A 17667-nucleotide genomic window follows, 5' to 3' on the forward strand; every position below is an offset into this window, starting at 1 on the left:
GCTCGCTGTGGAGAAACCAGTGGGTGTCCTGCTGCACAGTAAGTCTGTGCCCCCTACCCCCAAACTTTTAAAAGTAATTTACAGTTAATAAAAGCAGTGTCTCAGTGGGTGGACTCAGGGGTGAACCAAGGTACAGGGGTTGCTGGACGCCCCCCAGGTGCCAGGCGCTGTTCTAGACACTGAGAAAAGAGCCTGGGACCAAACAGAGCCCCTCTGCTCGGAGAGCGTACATTCCGGTGGGGAAGGCAGCCAAGGGGACCAGCCAATTCACAGTAGTCACGGTGGAGAAGCAGCGTGTAATGTGCAGAACGCGTCATTTTGTGCAGGCACCAGAGGGAGGCCCTGCTGAAGAGGAGGCGTTAAGAGACAGGGTGAGAGCCTGGGGTGCGGTGGTCTTCCCCGAACATGGGAACGCCCCTCTAGATGTGTCTTTTCTCTCCTCCGCCCCTTCCCCTCTGTCCAACCCAGCGCAGTGACTGGGTTCCGGTCTCTGGTCTCGCTGCCAAAACTCCCACATCCAGCCCAGCTCAGACCCACCTTCCGGAGTCTTGCCTTCACTCACCTGACCACCCATCACAGACGTACGCATTTCTCCCTCGAACGTTCCCTGCCTTTTCTCATATGGGCCACCCAGCTCTTCTCTACCCGGACCGCCATACTGACGCTCTGAGCATCAGGCCTGCAAACTTCCAGCAACGGTGAGAAAGCTGTGAATGTTTACCTCGCATTTATAGACATATTTTTGCACCCTTTACAGAGGACTGACACCCCAAGGTGATGATATTTTTCCATTTGGAGGGACATTTGAATAACGTATAAAGTTTTGCTCCATATGAAAATTATTTTGGTGTAAGGGATCTCCAAGGAAACACTTCTCTTTTCCTTTCTCCTAAACGGCTTGCTGTTGTCCGACCATTGGCTTATATGTTCCTAAAATCCACTCCTTCAAAGCAGCCTTTGCATCTGGGAGTTAAAAGTAGATTCGGGAGGTAGACCACCTGAGTTCAAATCTTGGTTCTACCACTTACCAGACGGGCGGCCTTCGTTCTGTGACTTACCCTCTCTGTGGCTCAGTTTTTATTTTGATAAAAATGGTAAAAACGTAACTTTATAGAGTTTTGTACAAGGATTAAAACAACTGTCATGTATGATGCACTTAGGAGGCACACAGGAAAAGCACTTACCATTATTTATGATTGTTAGGCATAGTATTTGTAGTTACTCACAATGATTAGAAAGCAAAGTTTAGTGACATGACATTAAGCCATTCTTGAGGTCCTTGCCTTGCTGTGTGTCCAAAATTATCTTATTATTTTTTAAAACTTTAATCTTATTGTTTGAGTTCATGAACATTCTGACCAGGCTTTCCTTTCCTCATCTCCAAAGGCAAGATCCAGTTCTAAAAAACCTTTCCAGAAACTTCTACTGCCACATGAGCGCTTCAGACTTCTTGAGCTGCTAGACAAGGTCCAAACATTTCAGACTTTGCGGGCCAGATCCTGCTGTTGCAACACGAAGGCGGCCCCAATCCAAAGAACCAAATCAGCATAACTGTTTCGATGAAGATGTATTTATAAAAACAGGCGGCAAGTCAGATTTTGTCCCCAGGTTGTGGTTTGTCCGCCACTGTATTAGAGGCAGAGGCAGAAGGGCAGGTGATTGTTTTGGGTGGGGTAAGACCCTGACCACCAAGAGCAAGAGGTTTGCTGCTACACAGTGGGGCTGGAGGGAGGATGACAGAAACCCAGAATCCCCACGACATGTCTCGAATCCACATGCCACTAGACCAGTAGGACCAGAGGGAGCGGGAGACGGCAGCCACCCCACATCAGCAGGTCCTCCACGAGATAGATCCTTCTAGAACAAAGTTCTCTTTCCTGGGCCATGAACACCAGCCAGCCCGGGAAACTACTGGTCCCAAGACCAGATGTAGCATCTGGGTCTGTAACTCCCACCTGTATTCCTTTCTTGTTCCCAGAGTGTCTGAAGACTGAATTATCTCCTTTTCCTTTTTTATGTCGCCCTGGAAGATGACTGTGCTCATAATTTCTATCGTCCTTCTTTCTTTGCCCCGATCGTTGGTAATGGTGTTTATCAAGCTCGACTATCGGCGCCACCTGAGGAGCTGCTGAACCTTTAGATTCTACGTCCACCATGTGGGCCCTAAGTCACACCACAGAAAGACAGGCTGCAGACAGAACTCGAGGGGAAACGGGCACGGCCTTGAGAGCCGAGCTTACATCCTTAGTTGTGCCGGCTGGACACAACGCAGGGTTGCCGCCTACTGAGGGAGCGGTGTGCACACTTACAAGTGTGTGTAGGGTGACTGGACGGAGTTCCACGAGGTGTCTTTGTAAAAAGGGATGCTGTGTACGCACATGCACGCTGGGCACTGGGAGAGTAGAGTGTGAGAGCTGCCTGCTGGGCGCTTCTCTGGGAACTTCCGGCCCATGTCCGGGGTGGGGGGGGCGGGGATCATCCACCATTCCGCTCTTGCTGCAGGATCTGCCCCTCCCCCCCGCAACCGACTGGTTCAGAGACCCTAACTGGGCTAATCAGATATCCTATAATGAGTTTAGCATGGCAAGAGGAGAGACCCAGAGATGAGGAATCCTCTGGATCTCATGGAAAAATCCATGAACTCTTGCTGCCAAGGCCACACGGCCAGCCTTGTTCCCTCCCTCCCTGAGTCCTGAGCAGTCAGCTCTTCTTTGAATTCTATAACTACCCCCAAATCCTTCCAATGAGTTGTCTTCCTTGTTTTTTTTTTTTTTTTTTTTTTTTAAAGTGGTATGCAAGTAAAGGCTGGGGACCAAAACTGGATTCAGAAACGAGGCTAGAGACGTACCCTTCACACCCCTTGTACAAAGGCAGCTCTGAGACAGCCAGCAGGTAACAGGGCTGTGACGTGATCAGTGTCCACTGCAGACAAAACAACCCAATTGCTCACAAGTTCAGCTATTCTTGGGACCAAGGCTGGACAGGAATTGTCTCCCCGTGGCCTTGTGGAATGAACAATGTCTTTGTGATGCTCTACCAATGGACACAGTGGGTCTCACGGGCTGCTTCCCATAAAGACCCTCCATGCAGACTGATGAGTGACATTACTCTCAGGCTCCATCATGTGAAATCAGTACTGGGGCAGCAGGGAGAAATACACAGTCTGGGGACCTTGATCCAGGAACCGATTCAAGTAGGAGCAAAAAGACAGCATGGCCTCCAAGCACACCTCCTTCAAGCACACTTGCAGACCGAGTGGCAAGAAGCCCAGGTGATCCTCCTCCCAGGGAAGTAGGGCACCTTCCCCTGGAAACAGACCTTCATTAATGACAGGCCTGGCAGGGTTGGCTTCCATTTGGGGAAAGCCAAGGTCCTGGGCTCGATGGTTCAAGGGCAATGGTGTGGGCAGTTACCTTGGGGCCAGGCCTACTCTGGTGTGAATATCCCCTCCCGGGGAGCTTCTGTGGAGAAGCCAAGCACCCACCTCCACCTAATCAATGCTGTCTTCGTGAGCAACCACAGCCAACCAGGGCCTTCCTGAGCTCAGTCTACAGCTGCCTGGCCAGATGGTAGGGAGAAGCCCTGACAAGCTTTCCTACTCCATAACATCTTAGGAGACAGAACTTTGAGACAGTGTTTTCTGGCAAAGAACATTGAAGAGCCTTTTAAAATGCCCAACAGAAAAAGGCAGCATGGACTCCTGCTTCCCAGGGAGCTGAGAGGCCGGCCCATCCTCACCAGCCAACATCCCACCCTCCCTGATCCCGTATCTTGGCTGTTCCTTTCTCCCTTCAGAAATGACCTTGGTCTTCACAGGCTGGCCACTCTACACCCACAAATCCTCTCCATCCCCAGCCCATCATGACGTGACCTGTCCACCTTGGCTTTTCCTACATAACCCGTGTACTAGCATTGACGGTGTCCCACCAGTTCATGCCTTTCCAGGAGCCTCAGAATGTGACCTTTCTGAAAGGAGGGTCATTGCGGACGTAACTCACTAAGATGAGATGACATCATACTAGAGTAGGATGGTCTGTTAACCCAAGATTTAGCTCTTACAAGAAGAGCAGAGACCCAAAGACACAGACACACGAAGGAAAGACGCCATGTGATGACAGAGGGAGAGACAGGGTTGGGAATGATGCTTCTCTAAGCCAACGGGCACCAAGGGTTGCTGGCACCACCAGAAGCCCAGAGGAAGACGCGGAACAGATTCTTCCCGAGACCCTTCAGAGGGAGCACCACCCTAGTGACATCTTGAATTTGGACTTCTGGCCTCCAGAAATGTGGGGGTATAAATTTCTGTTGTTCAAACCACCCAGTTGTTACGGCAGCTCTGGGAGGCTAATACAACCTAGCTCTGTTATAACCAACACAGGCGTGATGCCGCCACTAAAGAAACAAGACATCCTGATGTAGACCTGCCTGCCGTCCCCTCTTCTTAGAGGATATTTGAGAGTTCCAGGATCTCTGTCAAGGAAGCTGGGATGCTCTCTAGAGCAGTAGGACATCAGTGCCCGGACACGCCCCTCCTTACTGGGCTTTGCATACATGATTCCCAACTGCATGTCACTCAGTAATGTTTGCTGCAGGGCCACTCTGTCCCATGACACTTATGAATTTACGCTTAGGTCCAGTCATTGAGGGGGATGATGTTAGGGGTACTAGCAACAATTCCTCACACCACACAAAAAAGGAAAAGAGCCCCTCTCCCTTTCCTTCTAAGTCACAGAGACTGAATTTGCACTCTGTGCCTTGGCCGTGCCAATCAAGTGCTGCTTTATTCTGCAGATCCTAAGTGTACATGCAATCTGGAAAGAAAGGAAGACGACCGCACACCTCTGATGCCCAAGGGCAAGTTTGTTTTCCAAATCACTGCAGTCCCAAATAGGAGCTTTCTGCATCATCAGAAAGACTCAGAAGGCATGGGGAGATGCCTAAGACACGGGGAAGGAGAAAATCAACTCCCTCTACTTCATGGTTTGCCTCTTATACTTCCGGTTATGATCAACAGTGCTCAACTGAGAGTATTTTATCTTCAGGTCACAGATACTCATGAGCCTAAAGAACTCTCTCCTAAACCCACATTCCCTTCCCTCGTTTCTCTAGTAAATCAACTCTAGCTGCCCAGCGCCCAAAACAGAAAGTCAGGATCTGCCAGAAATAGGTCCATTCAAAACCTGCAAAACCATGCCACAAGTAGTTAAGGGCCATGTCTGGCAGAGCAAACCAAGGTCTGGGCCCTCTGGCCCCGGGTATGCGCTGAAGCTTAGCTTGCTGCCGCTACTGATTTCAGGGAAGGCTATGGGCCCAGATTTCATGCGGCTGTCCTTACAAGTCACACTGTGAGTGTTGGGATGTTTGCAGTTACCCCCACACTGACGGCTTTGTGTAGGAAGAAAGTGACGGGGGAAACCAACCATGTTCCGGAGAGACAGCTGTCCTTGGGGGAACATACAAGACACATGCACTCAGCACCAAGTCACAAATCACTGACAGCCACCCGGCCAGCCCGGGCGCCCTGCAAATGGCACCACGGCCCACTGGCCCTAGAAGGTCCCCAGCAGCCCAGCACCCACCTGAAACAATAGCATCAATGTCTTACTTTTTCTGGAGCGGGAGAAGAACCTGATGCCCCCGGGTGAGGTAGACGGGTTGGAGTTGGGGGAAGATTCTTTGGATGAAGAGCGAAAGATCCCACTGAAGCTCATTCGGCGTGGGGAGCGGGGTGGGGACTCCTGGTAGGAGAATGGGAATACGGTTTTGGGAGAGCCAGGGCTGGTCTTGGGCCTCACGGGAGCAGACACGGGGCTGGAGGGCCGGTGCTGGGGGCCTCTAGAGAAGAACCCTTTGGAGGGGCTGCCCGAGCTGCAGGGGCTGTCCACCTGGGGAGAGACAGACAAACGGATGGGTCATTCCGAGCACAGGCACTCAGCCCTAAGCCCTGAACGGATCCTGTCCCTCCCAACGTTCTCTAACATCAGGCTGCTCCTCCAAGGCACCCTGCCCCCAGAAACAGCCCTGAGTTCTTGTACAAACATAGGTGGCCACCCCGTGGTCTGGAGGAAAGCACCCGACCCGAGGATGGCCCATCCACAGGCTCGTCAGCACCACCCAGAGGCCCACTGACCTCCACCCCCAGCTCTCTAGAAAGAGGTTCCTGGAGCGGAGGGGAGGAAAGGTAGCAAGCTGGCTCGAGACGATGCATCCTCTCCATAGATCTGTCCCCTGGCCTTTACTTCTTAAGGCCTGACGTTTTTCTTTCTCGAGGTCTTACTACACTGGCGTGATGTTCTCTTGGCCCTCACTGAAGGAGGAAACGGGCATCTGAAACCCAGTGGGCCTTGGGCTCCGGCCTGAGGTGACCTGGCGCTAGGCAGTATGAATTTCCCCTCCAAGCTGCTGTGGCATTGGGACAAGGGGTTGCTGACAGAGCTCAGGAAGAAAGTGAACAAGGCCGAAAACCTTGGAGGCGCACTTCATTGATGACATGACCTTGACGGTTTGAGAAACGTCTGGACTCCGTCTATCACTTTAAGCCGAGGCCCACAGCTCACAGACTTTGAGGAATATCGAATGTGTCCTGCTGCGGGGCTCAGGGGCTGTCACTTACAGCCTGAGGGGAAGGGTTTGACCCCAGCTCACCCCCACTGGGCCATCCCGAGTCAGTCTCGCCGTGCCTGTTTCCTTATCCGTAAGACCGGCTGTCGTGCCCACCCATGATGCACAGGAACCATGCTCTGCACGTCCAGCTGCTGTGGCAAACTTGCAACACAGGGTCCAGAAGGACCTCAGGGCCCACCTGATCCCACAGAAGGAAAGAATAGTGACTTGTCTGTAGGGCTCATGGGGCACAGAGGATGCCGGGGAGGGAAGCAGCCAGCACGCTGAGACCCTGGGATGCCACATGGCAGGTGGCCACAGGTGCACGAAGGAACGTGAGCCCATGCGCCCAGAGGCAGCATCTGTGCGGCTCTGGCCTCTGTCTGCACGGGGTGCCTGTGGGGGGCCCAGGGCCCCTGTGAGCTGTCCCACCACCAGAGGGCACCCCAAACTGGGCTTGCGGCTCCTTCCAAGAGGTCGTGCCCTCGTGGGGACCCCTTTGGTGATGCTCAGTCACAGGTCATTTCTCCCTGCAACTCCCCACCCTATGCTAAAGGGCCCGTGTGGCCATAGGGGGGGTGCACAGGCTGGCTCCGTGCCAGCCCCTTGGGCGGGTGAGTTTCCAAGCTGGGGGCCGTGCACAATAGCCACATCACGCAAGCACGTCTCCTTCTAGAGAGGTTAAGTTTTTCTTTATCCATGTAATCCTCCGATCCCTGTCTTCAGAGCTCCGGGTCTTGCCACTTTGCCCCCTACCTATGGGACTCAGGCTTTCTGGAGTTTTTCTGAACCCCAAGGAGAAGCTCTCCAGGCAGTAGATGTGACTGTGGACGTGGGAGGTGGGGGTATGGGGCAGGGAACAGCACACAAGGGATGGAAAATGACCCTACAGCACACAAGCAAGGAGTCTAGACACAGGGACTGGAGTTGGAATCCCGGCTCAGTTTCCGGCAGTGCGGACAAGTGACTTAAGCTTCAGGGTCCTCCTCCAACCAGTGGGGCTACGAGGCCGACTCCAAGGGTCTGTGGTTGATGGGATCTACGACAGGGAAGCATCTGGTACACTTTCTGGCACGTGGTAAGTCCTCCATGCATATTTGATCCACGCTCCTCGTCATGAATTTGGAAGGAATAGTTGCTTGATATTCGTGGAAGGTCAGGGAGGCCGGGCCGAATTATGGAAGGATGCCACATGTGGTGTAAGAACCTCACTCTTCTTTGAGACTTTTTAGCAAGGGAGGGGCACAGTCAGATTCGTGCAGGGCAGACCATCTGGTAGCCTCTCCCATCACTTGCCGAGTGCCACTAGCCTGAAGCCAGGAGAAGGGGCCAGCTGGGGGCAGGGTGAAGGTCACAAAGCTGGTAAAAGTGGTGGCATGGGACCTCAGGGCCCACGGTCTTAACCCTTACACCATATCCCTCCTGAGAGCGGCAGAAATAGCTGGGAGGGAGAGCAGCCTGGCAGACGCAAAATGGAGTCAAGGTCAAGTCTGAGGGCAGAGGCAGAGAGTCACGTTTAGGAACTACTAGAAAAGCTAACCCCACAGGGGAGCCCCGTGTTTGCCATGCTCTGCACGGTGCTGGGAGCTCTTGCAGGGAGAAGGCAGGACCATGAAGCAAGTGCTCATGTTTGAGTCTGGCGGGGGACAAGACAGGAGGATGGCAGGCCAGGCGTGGCTGCCATGAGCACGAAGCTGACGAAGAAAGGGTGACCTGGACACAGTCAGAGAAGACCCTGAAAGCTGATGGGCTTTGGACAGGCTGATGGGCAGAGGGCAACCGGAGCCTGAGAAGGAGGAGACAGAACGGGAAGCACAGAGAGCCACTTTCTTGGGCCACCACAGACCGGTGGGGCCAAACGCCACCGGGGAACCAGTCACAGAGGGCTTTGAGTGCTGGCTTGAACCTCCCTCGATAAACCAGGGGGAACTCTAGGGTTCTCCTGCCTGGGAGCCCATTCTGTACTGAGACTTCCAGGCCAACTGGGTCAGGCACTGAGGAGGGAACCCACAGAAAGTAGACCTTTCCCCTAAAAAGACCAAATAACGGTAGACAGAGCCTGGCTCAGCCTTCTCCCATGGGGGGAACGGGGAGAGCCTAATCATGCTCCCCAGCGGTGGGAAAACGAGATGGCCAAGCATGCCCACCGTCTGCTCCCTGCCCGCTGGGTGGGGGTGATGCCGATCCGGGTGCCAACAGAAGCTGCCAGGGACAGGGCCTCGGCTCATGCCTGTTAGCAAGCTGCAATCAAACAGAACTTTGATAAATGTCATTGGATGACTCCCTGCATTTGGATGAACAAAAGGGCCCAGAGACCCCCAAGTGGGTGCAGGCTGTGCAGGAGCTAATGGGGGGCGATCTGGAGATCCTGGCATTGACTGTCCCCCAGAGGCTGGCCTGGGAACCGCACACCTCAGCTGTGCAGGGCCAAGTGGACCAGAAGCTCCTCACAGACACACAGTATCTGACAAAGAGCTGCCACCTCGGCGGGGGGGGGGGGGGGGGGGGGCAGGGGCAGCACAGACAGGGGTAAAGTGAGGGGGCCTGGGAGATTGCATGAACTGATATTATGGAACGCCAGGCTGGGGTCCTGGAGTAGTCAGGGACACCTGTGAAGGGGAGCCCAGGTGGGGCCGTCTGTCTCACTATGCGTGGGCTCCTGGGACGCAGAGGGGGCTGCCAAGCATCGGACAGTTCCCACCCAGCTGCACCTGAGGAGCCTAGCGGCACCTCCCGCCCTCTTTGGCCACCCACATCACGTCCGCAGAAAGGACTAGCTGTCGGGAGAACCTAACCCACATCCCCCTCCACAGGGGTGTTTACATTTCGACCTGGATTGCAAAGACGAAAGGATGGAATTTGGCAGGGGAAGAGGGCGGCCCTTCCAAGGCAGTTTGGAAATTCTTCTCGGTAGTGGCCAAACTCTGCCTTTCAAAAAGGCCGGCCTTATGTCTATATAATTCGAGGTCACTAGAATCTAATGGAAAAGAAAATTGCCAAGGTTCAAGGGTCAGGAGGAGGGAAGGCCTGCCCTCTGGGAATGGGGCAGGGGTGGGTGTGAGGAGGCCAAGCGAAGGCCACGGCAGCAAGGTCAGTGGGAATCCCAAGCATCCCCGCCCGGTCCGCTTGCATCCAGCATGGTTTTCATCCGAGGCCTGTCTCCAGGTTGTGCTGGGGAGAAGTGCCTTCCCAGCTAACCAGGCACTTAGGTGCCCCCATCTCCTGCGTTGGTCAGACCCTCTGGAACAATTCCCTGCTTTCTCAGGAGTTCACACCCTCCTTTTCCACGAGGCCACAGGCTAGCGAGGCCCGTGTCCTACACATCACCATCACCAACGTCCCGCAGCATTCCAGGGATAGAGTAAACCCTCCAAGGTCCCTCTCTAGCTCTGGAGTCACGCATTTGTGACAGTGATTTTGCTATGGGAGCCCCCAAAGTGGGGGCCGGTGGGGCTGGACGAAGCCCCAGTCCTCACTGTGGGTCTTTACTGCGTTCACAGTTCTGCCTTAGGTTTTCACTTGAAGGAAGGTCTTCGTGGAGTCAAACCCTTGGAAGTGGCCAGCCTGAGAGAAGGAAGAGCCCACTCTGCAGACTCGGACCTTGCCCCACTGGGCTGGGAGCTCTGCAGCTCCTTCCTGAGGATATCCTCTGAGCACCGTCTCAGGTTGGGCCACAGTGACTGCTCATCAGGTCACTTGCTCATTCAGGACAGGGAGCTGAGGCCAGTGGAAACCCACAGGCCTAAACCAGTATGTTGCCTTAATTGTGTGCAATTCAGAACGCTTAGAGAACAGGCTAGCTTTTCCAGCACTGGAGCTCCCGCCCCAACCTCAAGCTGGCAGTACCCAGAGCCAAAGAATCGTGTGGCTCTGTATCTCCACTCTCAGTCACTGCTCATGGCACCCTGGTGGCTAGGCCCCTCCAGAAGCTACCTCCCACCAGGCTGTGGGTAGTGGGGCCCAGGAAGGACCTGCCACCCAGCATTCTGTGCACCCCCTCAGTCTTGACTGCAGGCTGCCTTGACCTCCCCTGTCTCACCATGCCCAAAGACCCTCACAGGATACACACTCCTTCTTGGCTGCCTGACCCTACATGGCCACCAGCCTTACTGAGCTGCTGACTGGCCAGTGGGGGAGGGGAGGCAGTGAGCTAAAAAGAGGCAAGGAAAAGTGGCATGGAGACCAAAGGGAAGGAAGGCCTGGAACGGGGCAAGGGTGAGGGCATGGCAGGTGGAAGGAACTCCTGTCCAGGATGGGACAAGCTGAAAGCCTCGGATGGTCTCCAAATCTCCCATTTACTGATACTTTTAGCCTCTTCTCTTGGCTTATTGTTGATCTTCCACATTACCTCTGCCTACTTTGGGGAGTCTAGAGGGCCATGGCTGAACCCAGATGGAGAAGAGAAAGGAGCAAAGCCCAAGAGGCTCTCAAATTAGACAGCCAGCAGGTATGAGGGGCATGGCCATGTGAGGTGGGTGCACCAGTGGGTAAGCAGGTGGGAGTGCAATAGGAGCACAGGTGGATCAGCAGGTGGGAGCACAGGTGCATGTGCAGGTGGGAGCAGGTGGATGAGCAGGTGAGAGCAGAGGTGGATGTACAGGTGGGAGCACAGGTGGATGAGCAGGTGGGAGCAGAGGTGGATGTGCAGGTGGGAGCAGAGGTGGATGTGCAGGTGGGAGCACAGGTGGATGAGCAGGTGGGAGCAGAGGTGGATGTGAAGGTGGGAGCAGAGGTGGGTGTGCAGGTGGGAGCACAGGTGGGTGTGCAGGTGGGAGCACAGGTGGGTGTGCAGGTGGGAGCAGAGGTGGGTGTGCAGGTGGGAGCAGAGGTGGATGTGCAGGTGGGAGCACAGGTGGATGAGCAGGTGAGAGCAGAGGTGGATGTACAGGTGGGAGCACAGGTGGATGAGCAGGTGGGAGCAGAGGTGGATGAGCAGGTGGGAGCACAGGTGGATGTGCAGGTGGGAGCACAGGTGGGTGTGCAGGTGGGAGCACAGGTGCGTGTGCAGGTGGGAGCACAGGTGGATGAGCAGGTGGGAGCACAGGTGGATGAGCAGGTGGGAGCAGAGGTGGATGTGCAGGTGGGAGCACAGGTGAATGAGCAGGTGGGAGCACAGGTGGCTGTGCAGGTGGGAGCACAGGTGGATGAGCAGGTGGGAGCACAGGTGGGTGTGCAGGTGGGAGCACAGGTGGATGAGCAGGTGGGAGCAGAGGTGGATGAGCAGGTGGGAGCACAGGTGGATGTGCAGGTGGGAGGAGGTGGGAGCAGGTGGGAGCACAGGTGGATGTGCAGGTGGGAGCAGGTGGGAGCAGGTGGGAGCACAGGTGGATGAGTAGGTGGACATTTGTCCTGGGCTCTCACTGATGGAGTCTTGCCTCAGTGGCACCTCAGGTGAGCCGTGAGAAGCTGTGAGAAAGGTGGCCTTACCTTACGAGAAGAATGCTTTTCTGAGCTCTCCAGGTCTCCGTCCAGGAGCGGCATGGCAAAGGAACTCAGGTCCTAGGATGGAGAGAGAGCATACGGTCAATGGAGTGGCCCTCAGTTGCCCATCCAGCCTCGTCCAGGGGCAGCACTGGCCCTACGCACGTGCCACTGCCCCCTTCCTGAGTCCTCCATGAGCACTGACCCCCGGGGAGGGGTGTGGATGCAAGCGGAGTAAAAGGAGGGGTGACAACATGCTGGCTTCCTCACAGAGCCTGACCATGCTCACATTCCCTTCCAGAATATAAGGCTACACTGTCCCCCATCACCAAGGGGGGCGGAGCAAGGAGAAGAGGCCGACCTGGAGGCAGGAGGGAAAGCGCCCCAGGAGGAAAGCAGGAGTGGAGAGCAAAGGCTTCTCAGTGTCTTGGGAACGGCTGACGGACAGAACCTCATCTTAGGACACAGAACATGGGGCCTCGAGGAAGCGGTCCAGGATGCGCGTCTTCCTGGGAGAGATGACAGGGGCCTCGTGGGGAGGAGCACGGGGCTGGCGGCCGGGGGAGGGAATGGTTAATGAAGCTGGGTACCACCGTGGCCAAGAGGAGTGGCGAAGGCCCAAACCCGGGTCACTTCCCCATCAGCCCTGCTCCTCCTCCCCCTGGTCTCACCAGGTCACTGCCTCCACGGCCCGAAAGAAGCCCCACGGGGGAAGTCTACCAGGATAACTTGCCTGAGTCCTTAACCTTTCTTTTTTCCTGCCTTTTATTGTGGTAAAATGCATGTAACGTAAAACTTACCATCTTAACCGTTTTAAGCCTACAGTTTAGCAGCGTTAAATACGTTCACATTGTGCCACCATCACCACCATCTGCCTCCAGAACTTTCTCATCTTGCAAAACAGAAACTCTGTCCCCATAAGACAACTCCCCATCCCCTTCCCCCAGAGCCTGGCACCCACCATCCTACTTTCTGTCTCTATGAACATGACAAGGCCACCACCTCATGTAAATGGAATCATGCAATATTTGCCTTTTTTGTGACTGGACTATTCTACATAAGCATAATGTCTACAAGTTCCTCCATGATGTAGCCTGTGTCAGAGTTTCCTTCCTTTTAAAAGTGAATAATATTCCATTGTATCAATGTACTGCATTTTGCTTACTCATTCAACGATCAATGGACCCGGGGGTCGCTTCTACATTTTAGCTGTTGTGAATAATGCTGCTGTGAACATGGGTGTTGAACTGTGCTTCCCTCACTATTGCCCAAATTCACAGATTGAAGTTGTAACTCCCAGAACCTCAGAATGTGACTGTCTTTGGAGATAGGGTCTTTAAAGTGGCAATTAAGTTAAAATGAGGTCATATGGGTGGGCCCTGATCCAGTGTGGCTACCGTCCTTGAAGAAGAGATTAGGACACAGACAGAATATGGCCATCTATGAGTCAGGCAGAGAGGTCTCAGAAGGCCCCGACCCTGCCAACACCTTAATTTCGGACTTCTGGCCTCCATAACGGCGAGAACAGAAAGCTCCCCAGTTCTGTGGTACTTTGTAACGGCAGCTCTAGCAAATGAATAGGTATACACACATCTCACTGCAATCCTGCTTTCAATTTTTTGGGTAAATTCCCGAAGTGGAATTGCTGGATCCCATGGTAATCCTATATTTCATATTCTTGAGGAACCACCAGCCCATTCTCCACAGCAGAGGCCCTACCCTGCATTCCCACCAACAGGGCACCAGTGTTCCAATTTCTCCACATCCTCACCAATGCTTGCTACTTTCTGGGTTTGGTTTTGTTTCTACAGAAGCCATCTTAGCGAGTGTCGGGTAGTATCTCACTGTGGTTTGGATCTGAGTTTCCCCAATGATTAGTCATGTTGAGCCTCTTTTCAGGTGCTTTTGGCCACTGATGCATCTTCTTTGGAAAAATGTCTGTTCAAGTCCTTTGACCATTTTTTAACCCAGGTTACTTGTTGTGGGGTTGGTAGGAGTTCTTTCTATATTCTGGACACTAACCTTCTATCAGATACATGATCTGCAAATATTTTCTCCCAGTCTGTAGGTTGCCGTTCACTCTGTTGATTGTGTCCTTTGAGGCACAGCTCTTAATTTTGAGGTAGTCCAATCGATCTATTTTTAGTTTGTTGCATGTGCTTTTGGTGTCATAATCAAGACTTCAGTGCCAAATCCAATGTCATGAAGCTCTTCCCCTGTGTTGTCTTCCAAGACTTTTCTAGCTTCAGCTCTTACGTTTAGGTCTGTGATCTGGGCTGAGTTAGTTTTTCTCTATGGTATAAGATGTGGGCCCAACCTCGTTTCTCCCCACGTGCATAATGTCCCCAACACCATGCATTGAAAAGACTGTCTTTCTCCCAGTGAATGTTCTTCATACTCTTATCACAAATCATTTGGCCACATATGTGAGGGTTTATTTGGGGGCTTTCTATTCTATTTCATTGGTCTATATGTCTTTCTTCATGCCAGCACCACATTGTTTTAACTACTATAACTTTGTAGTAAGTTTTGAAATCAGGAACTATGAACCATCTTACTTTATTCTTTTTTTTTTTTTAAGATTTTATTCATTTATTTGACAGAGAGACACAGCGAGAGCAGGAACACAAGCAGGGGGGGTGGGAGAGGGAGAAGCAGACTCCCCGCGGAGCAGGGAGCCCAATGCGGGGCTCGATCCCAGGACCCTGGGATCATGACCTGAGCCGAAGGCAGCTGCTTAACGACTGAGCCAGCCAGGCGCCCCTATTCTTTTTTTTTTTTCACACTTGTTTTGGCTACTCAGGGTTCCTTGAGTATTTCCATACAAATCCATTAGGATTTAGGATAGATTTTTCCATTTCTCCCCCAAAAGGTGCCCGCTCTCTCTTGGGCTGCCTAATTATTCTCCAAGACTTTCGGCCTTGCCCCTTTCAGGCCATCTCCAAACCTCTGCTGAAGAGCGATCCCTGAAGGTGTGGGTCTTATATTATGTCAGCCCCTCCCCTCACGCCCCGGGACTTGGCAATGGCTTCCACACCTGGTCGACTAGAACACCCTGGTGAGCTCCTCTGTGTGCAGATTCCAGACTCAGCCTCTCTGGTGTTTATGTCAGTGGTCTCAGGCCTGGTGGCACTTGAGGAGCTTGGGTCCCACCACAGAAGTGGAGTTGATTAGTCTACAAAGCAGTACGGGCATCTCCATCATTCAACCAGCAGCCCAGATGGAGAGCCCCTAGCTTCCTACAGGTGACCATTGGGAGGAGCCATGGACAGCGGCTCTTGGCCAGGCCTTGCAGCCTCCAGTCCAGGCCCCATGGATCTGCCAACCTCTGCAGCCTTATTTCTTTAGTCCCTCCAGGACAGGGCTGGCTGCTAGCACAGAGCCTGGCCCAGGGCCATGCATGAATGGCCAGTGCTGGCTGCCATTCCCCATGCCCCAAGCTCTTTGCCCCCTTCAGGCTTTGGAGCTCTTTCTGCCCTTCACCCCCCAACTGCCAATCCTGGTTCACAGGGTGAACTTCTATGGGCCATGCAAAGCCCAATTCATATATTAGCTCTGGCGGGGACCCACCCTTAGGCAGAATGAATTCTTCTCTTATCTGTGTTCCCACACAACTGTAGACAGATCTTTATTACAGACTTATCAGGCCATTTTGTGATCATTTATCAGTCTATTTCTCTAGCTAGACTTTGAGTTCATCAGGGGCAAGGGAGAGCTATCCGTGTCACTATTCTCTGCCTGTATTTGCCTGGCACGTAGCGGGCATGCAGACGTGTTTGAATCCGCACCCCCTTACCCTCTGGCGGCCAGCAAGGGGGGCTGCACGGTCTGTGCTGACGGGCCGGCCAAAGAGCAGGCCCCACGCAGTCCAGTTCACTGGGAAGGAGGAGGAACCAGGTGTGGGGTGCTTATCTCCCATTTTAATGAGTACATTCCTCTCCGGTTGCAAATAATCATTACCCTCGAACGTTTGTGCAGTACAACAGTTTCCACATGCGAAAGCCTTTTCACAAATACTTACTCGTTCCTCATAGAGCCCTCATGCTCTAGCCACAGAGGCCCCCAGCAGTGAAATGACTCATGTTAGATAGTCTGGAAAGAGGGGAGACCAGGATGCTGGTCCAGCTCCCATCATGGGCAGCTGGTGGCCCCAGGCAGCCATCAAGAGGGGCTGTAGCAAGGCCCCTGCAGCTATTTCTGACCAGTGTGAGCTCCTGAAAGCATCGAGTCCCTCTGACCACGGCTGCGTGCCCACCCCTCGGCACTGCATGCCTGCTCGGTCGAGCATCCCTATAGGGAAGTCCCCTGGCAGGAGTGGCAGGCTTTGCTGGAAGGTTCCTCCACCTCACATTCCACGAAGCTAATCTTGGCTCTCATCTCTCAGAGCTCACCAAGAAACAGTGCACACCTTGGAGGCCAGGTATGGGAAAATCTCTAACTGCAGCTATGGCCACAAAACTATTAGCTGGTGCAAGAATTGAGACCTGGCCTCCTAGCTCAGCTGACTTTCCAGAAGACCCAGGCTCCTGGAGCCTGCCCTGTTCATGTGATTTCTAAATATTAAACTCCCAGCAGAGCTTCGTGCTTTCCTCATAGATTTCTCTTCTTCCCGCCATCCCTGAACCACCATTTCTGGTCTGCCAGCCAGGCAGGCCAGTCCTGGCACTGGGTGGGCATTTCGCTGGGCAATGTTGAGGCACCAGGAGACATTAGGAGCTGGTTGCTGCCAAGAGACTCTGGGATTGTCATTAGCTGCACACACAACATTTTAGACCCTGACCCACAGGCTCCGGAGATGGGTATCAGGATTTTAGGGGAAAGTGAATTTTCAGGATCTGGGCTGCTAAAGTCACCTGTCAGGAAAGCACAGGGATAAAAGAGAAAAGCCACAAGTTTGAGAAGATTCCTGCGATGTGAGCTGACCTTCAAGGTAGCCCATTTAACCCCCCATCCCCACCCCTCTTCAGAAATTCAGGCAACAGCCCACATTCTACCACAAAAAAGGTATCAGCAACAGCGCTGTCAATAATCTGCCATTTCTGTGCCCTTCTTCAGTCTTATTTTGGCCCTTAGAGCAGCCCATTCAAGTAGGAAGGGCAAATGGTATCATCCCAGCCTAGAGCTGAAGATACTGAGAGTCAGGGACGTGAAGCCACTTGCCCAAGCCAGACAACCAGACAGTAGCAAGCAGGCCCTCTAAGCCAAGACCAACCACTTCCAGCTCAGAGCTCTTTCTTTTAAGTCCCACCGCCTCCTTGGGATGGCTCAGCTCCATTAACAAAAAGCAACTCGGTATCCGAGGCTGTGAAGATGTAGAACTCTTCCTTGCAGAATGAGGAGCCTCGGCCCAGTGCAACTTCAGGGGAAGAGAAGGATGAGTGAGGATTTGTACAGTTCAGTGACTCATTCCCAAAGCAGTTTATGATGCTTTCTCTTTAAGGCCTACTCTTAATGAAAAGTACTTCACGCCACTGTGGTTAAGGAGCAGCAGCCCACCACCAAATGCCATCACTCCACATGATGGCATGTCTACCATTTGTGGACTCTGGGGTCTTGTTTGCTGCTCTCCCACTCCCCCTGCCACATATCCCGAACTGACTTGTGATTTCCCGAAGGACAGAGGCTGTTTTACTCATGTTCTAG

At 53.3% G+C, this 17667-nt stretch overlaps 1 protein-coding gene across 4 annotated transcripts in view; it reads right to left on the minus strand.

Annotated features, from left to right (window-relative positions):
* Window positions 1–17667, minus strand: part of PRKAG2 (protein kinase AMP-activated non-catalytic subunit gamma 2) — a 254073-nt gene that overhangs the window by 167899 nt on the left and 68507 nt on the right. For all 4 annotated transcript variants that reach the window (XM_088018514.1, XM_088018513.1, XM_028089209.2 and 1 more), the window contains exons 2-3: window positions 12031–12102; window positions 5606–5885 (exon numbers count right to left, since the gene is read on the minus strand). In XM_088018514.1, coding sequence (XP_087874640.1) covers window positions 5606–5885; window positions 12031–12102 — 352 coding nt within the window. The remainder of the gene's footprint in view (window positions 1–5605; window positions 5886–12030; window positions 12103–17667) is intronic.

Source organism: Eumetopias jubatus, unplaced genomic scaffold (assembly GCF_037043125.1).
Source record: "Eumetopias jubatus isolate StellerSeaLion01/CBP00866 unplaced genomic scaffold, mEumJub1_p1.0 scaffold_14, whole genome shotgun sequence".
NCBI lineage: Eukaryota > Metazoa > Chordata > Mammalia > Carnivora > Otariidae > Eumetopias > Eumetopias jubatus.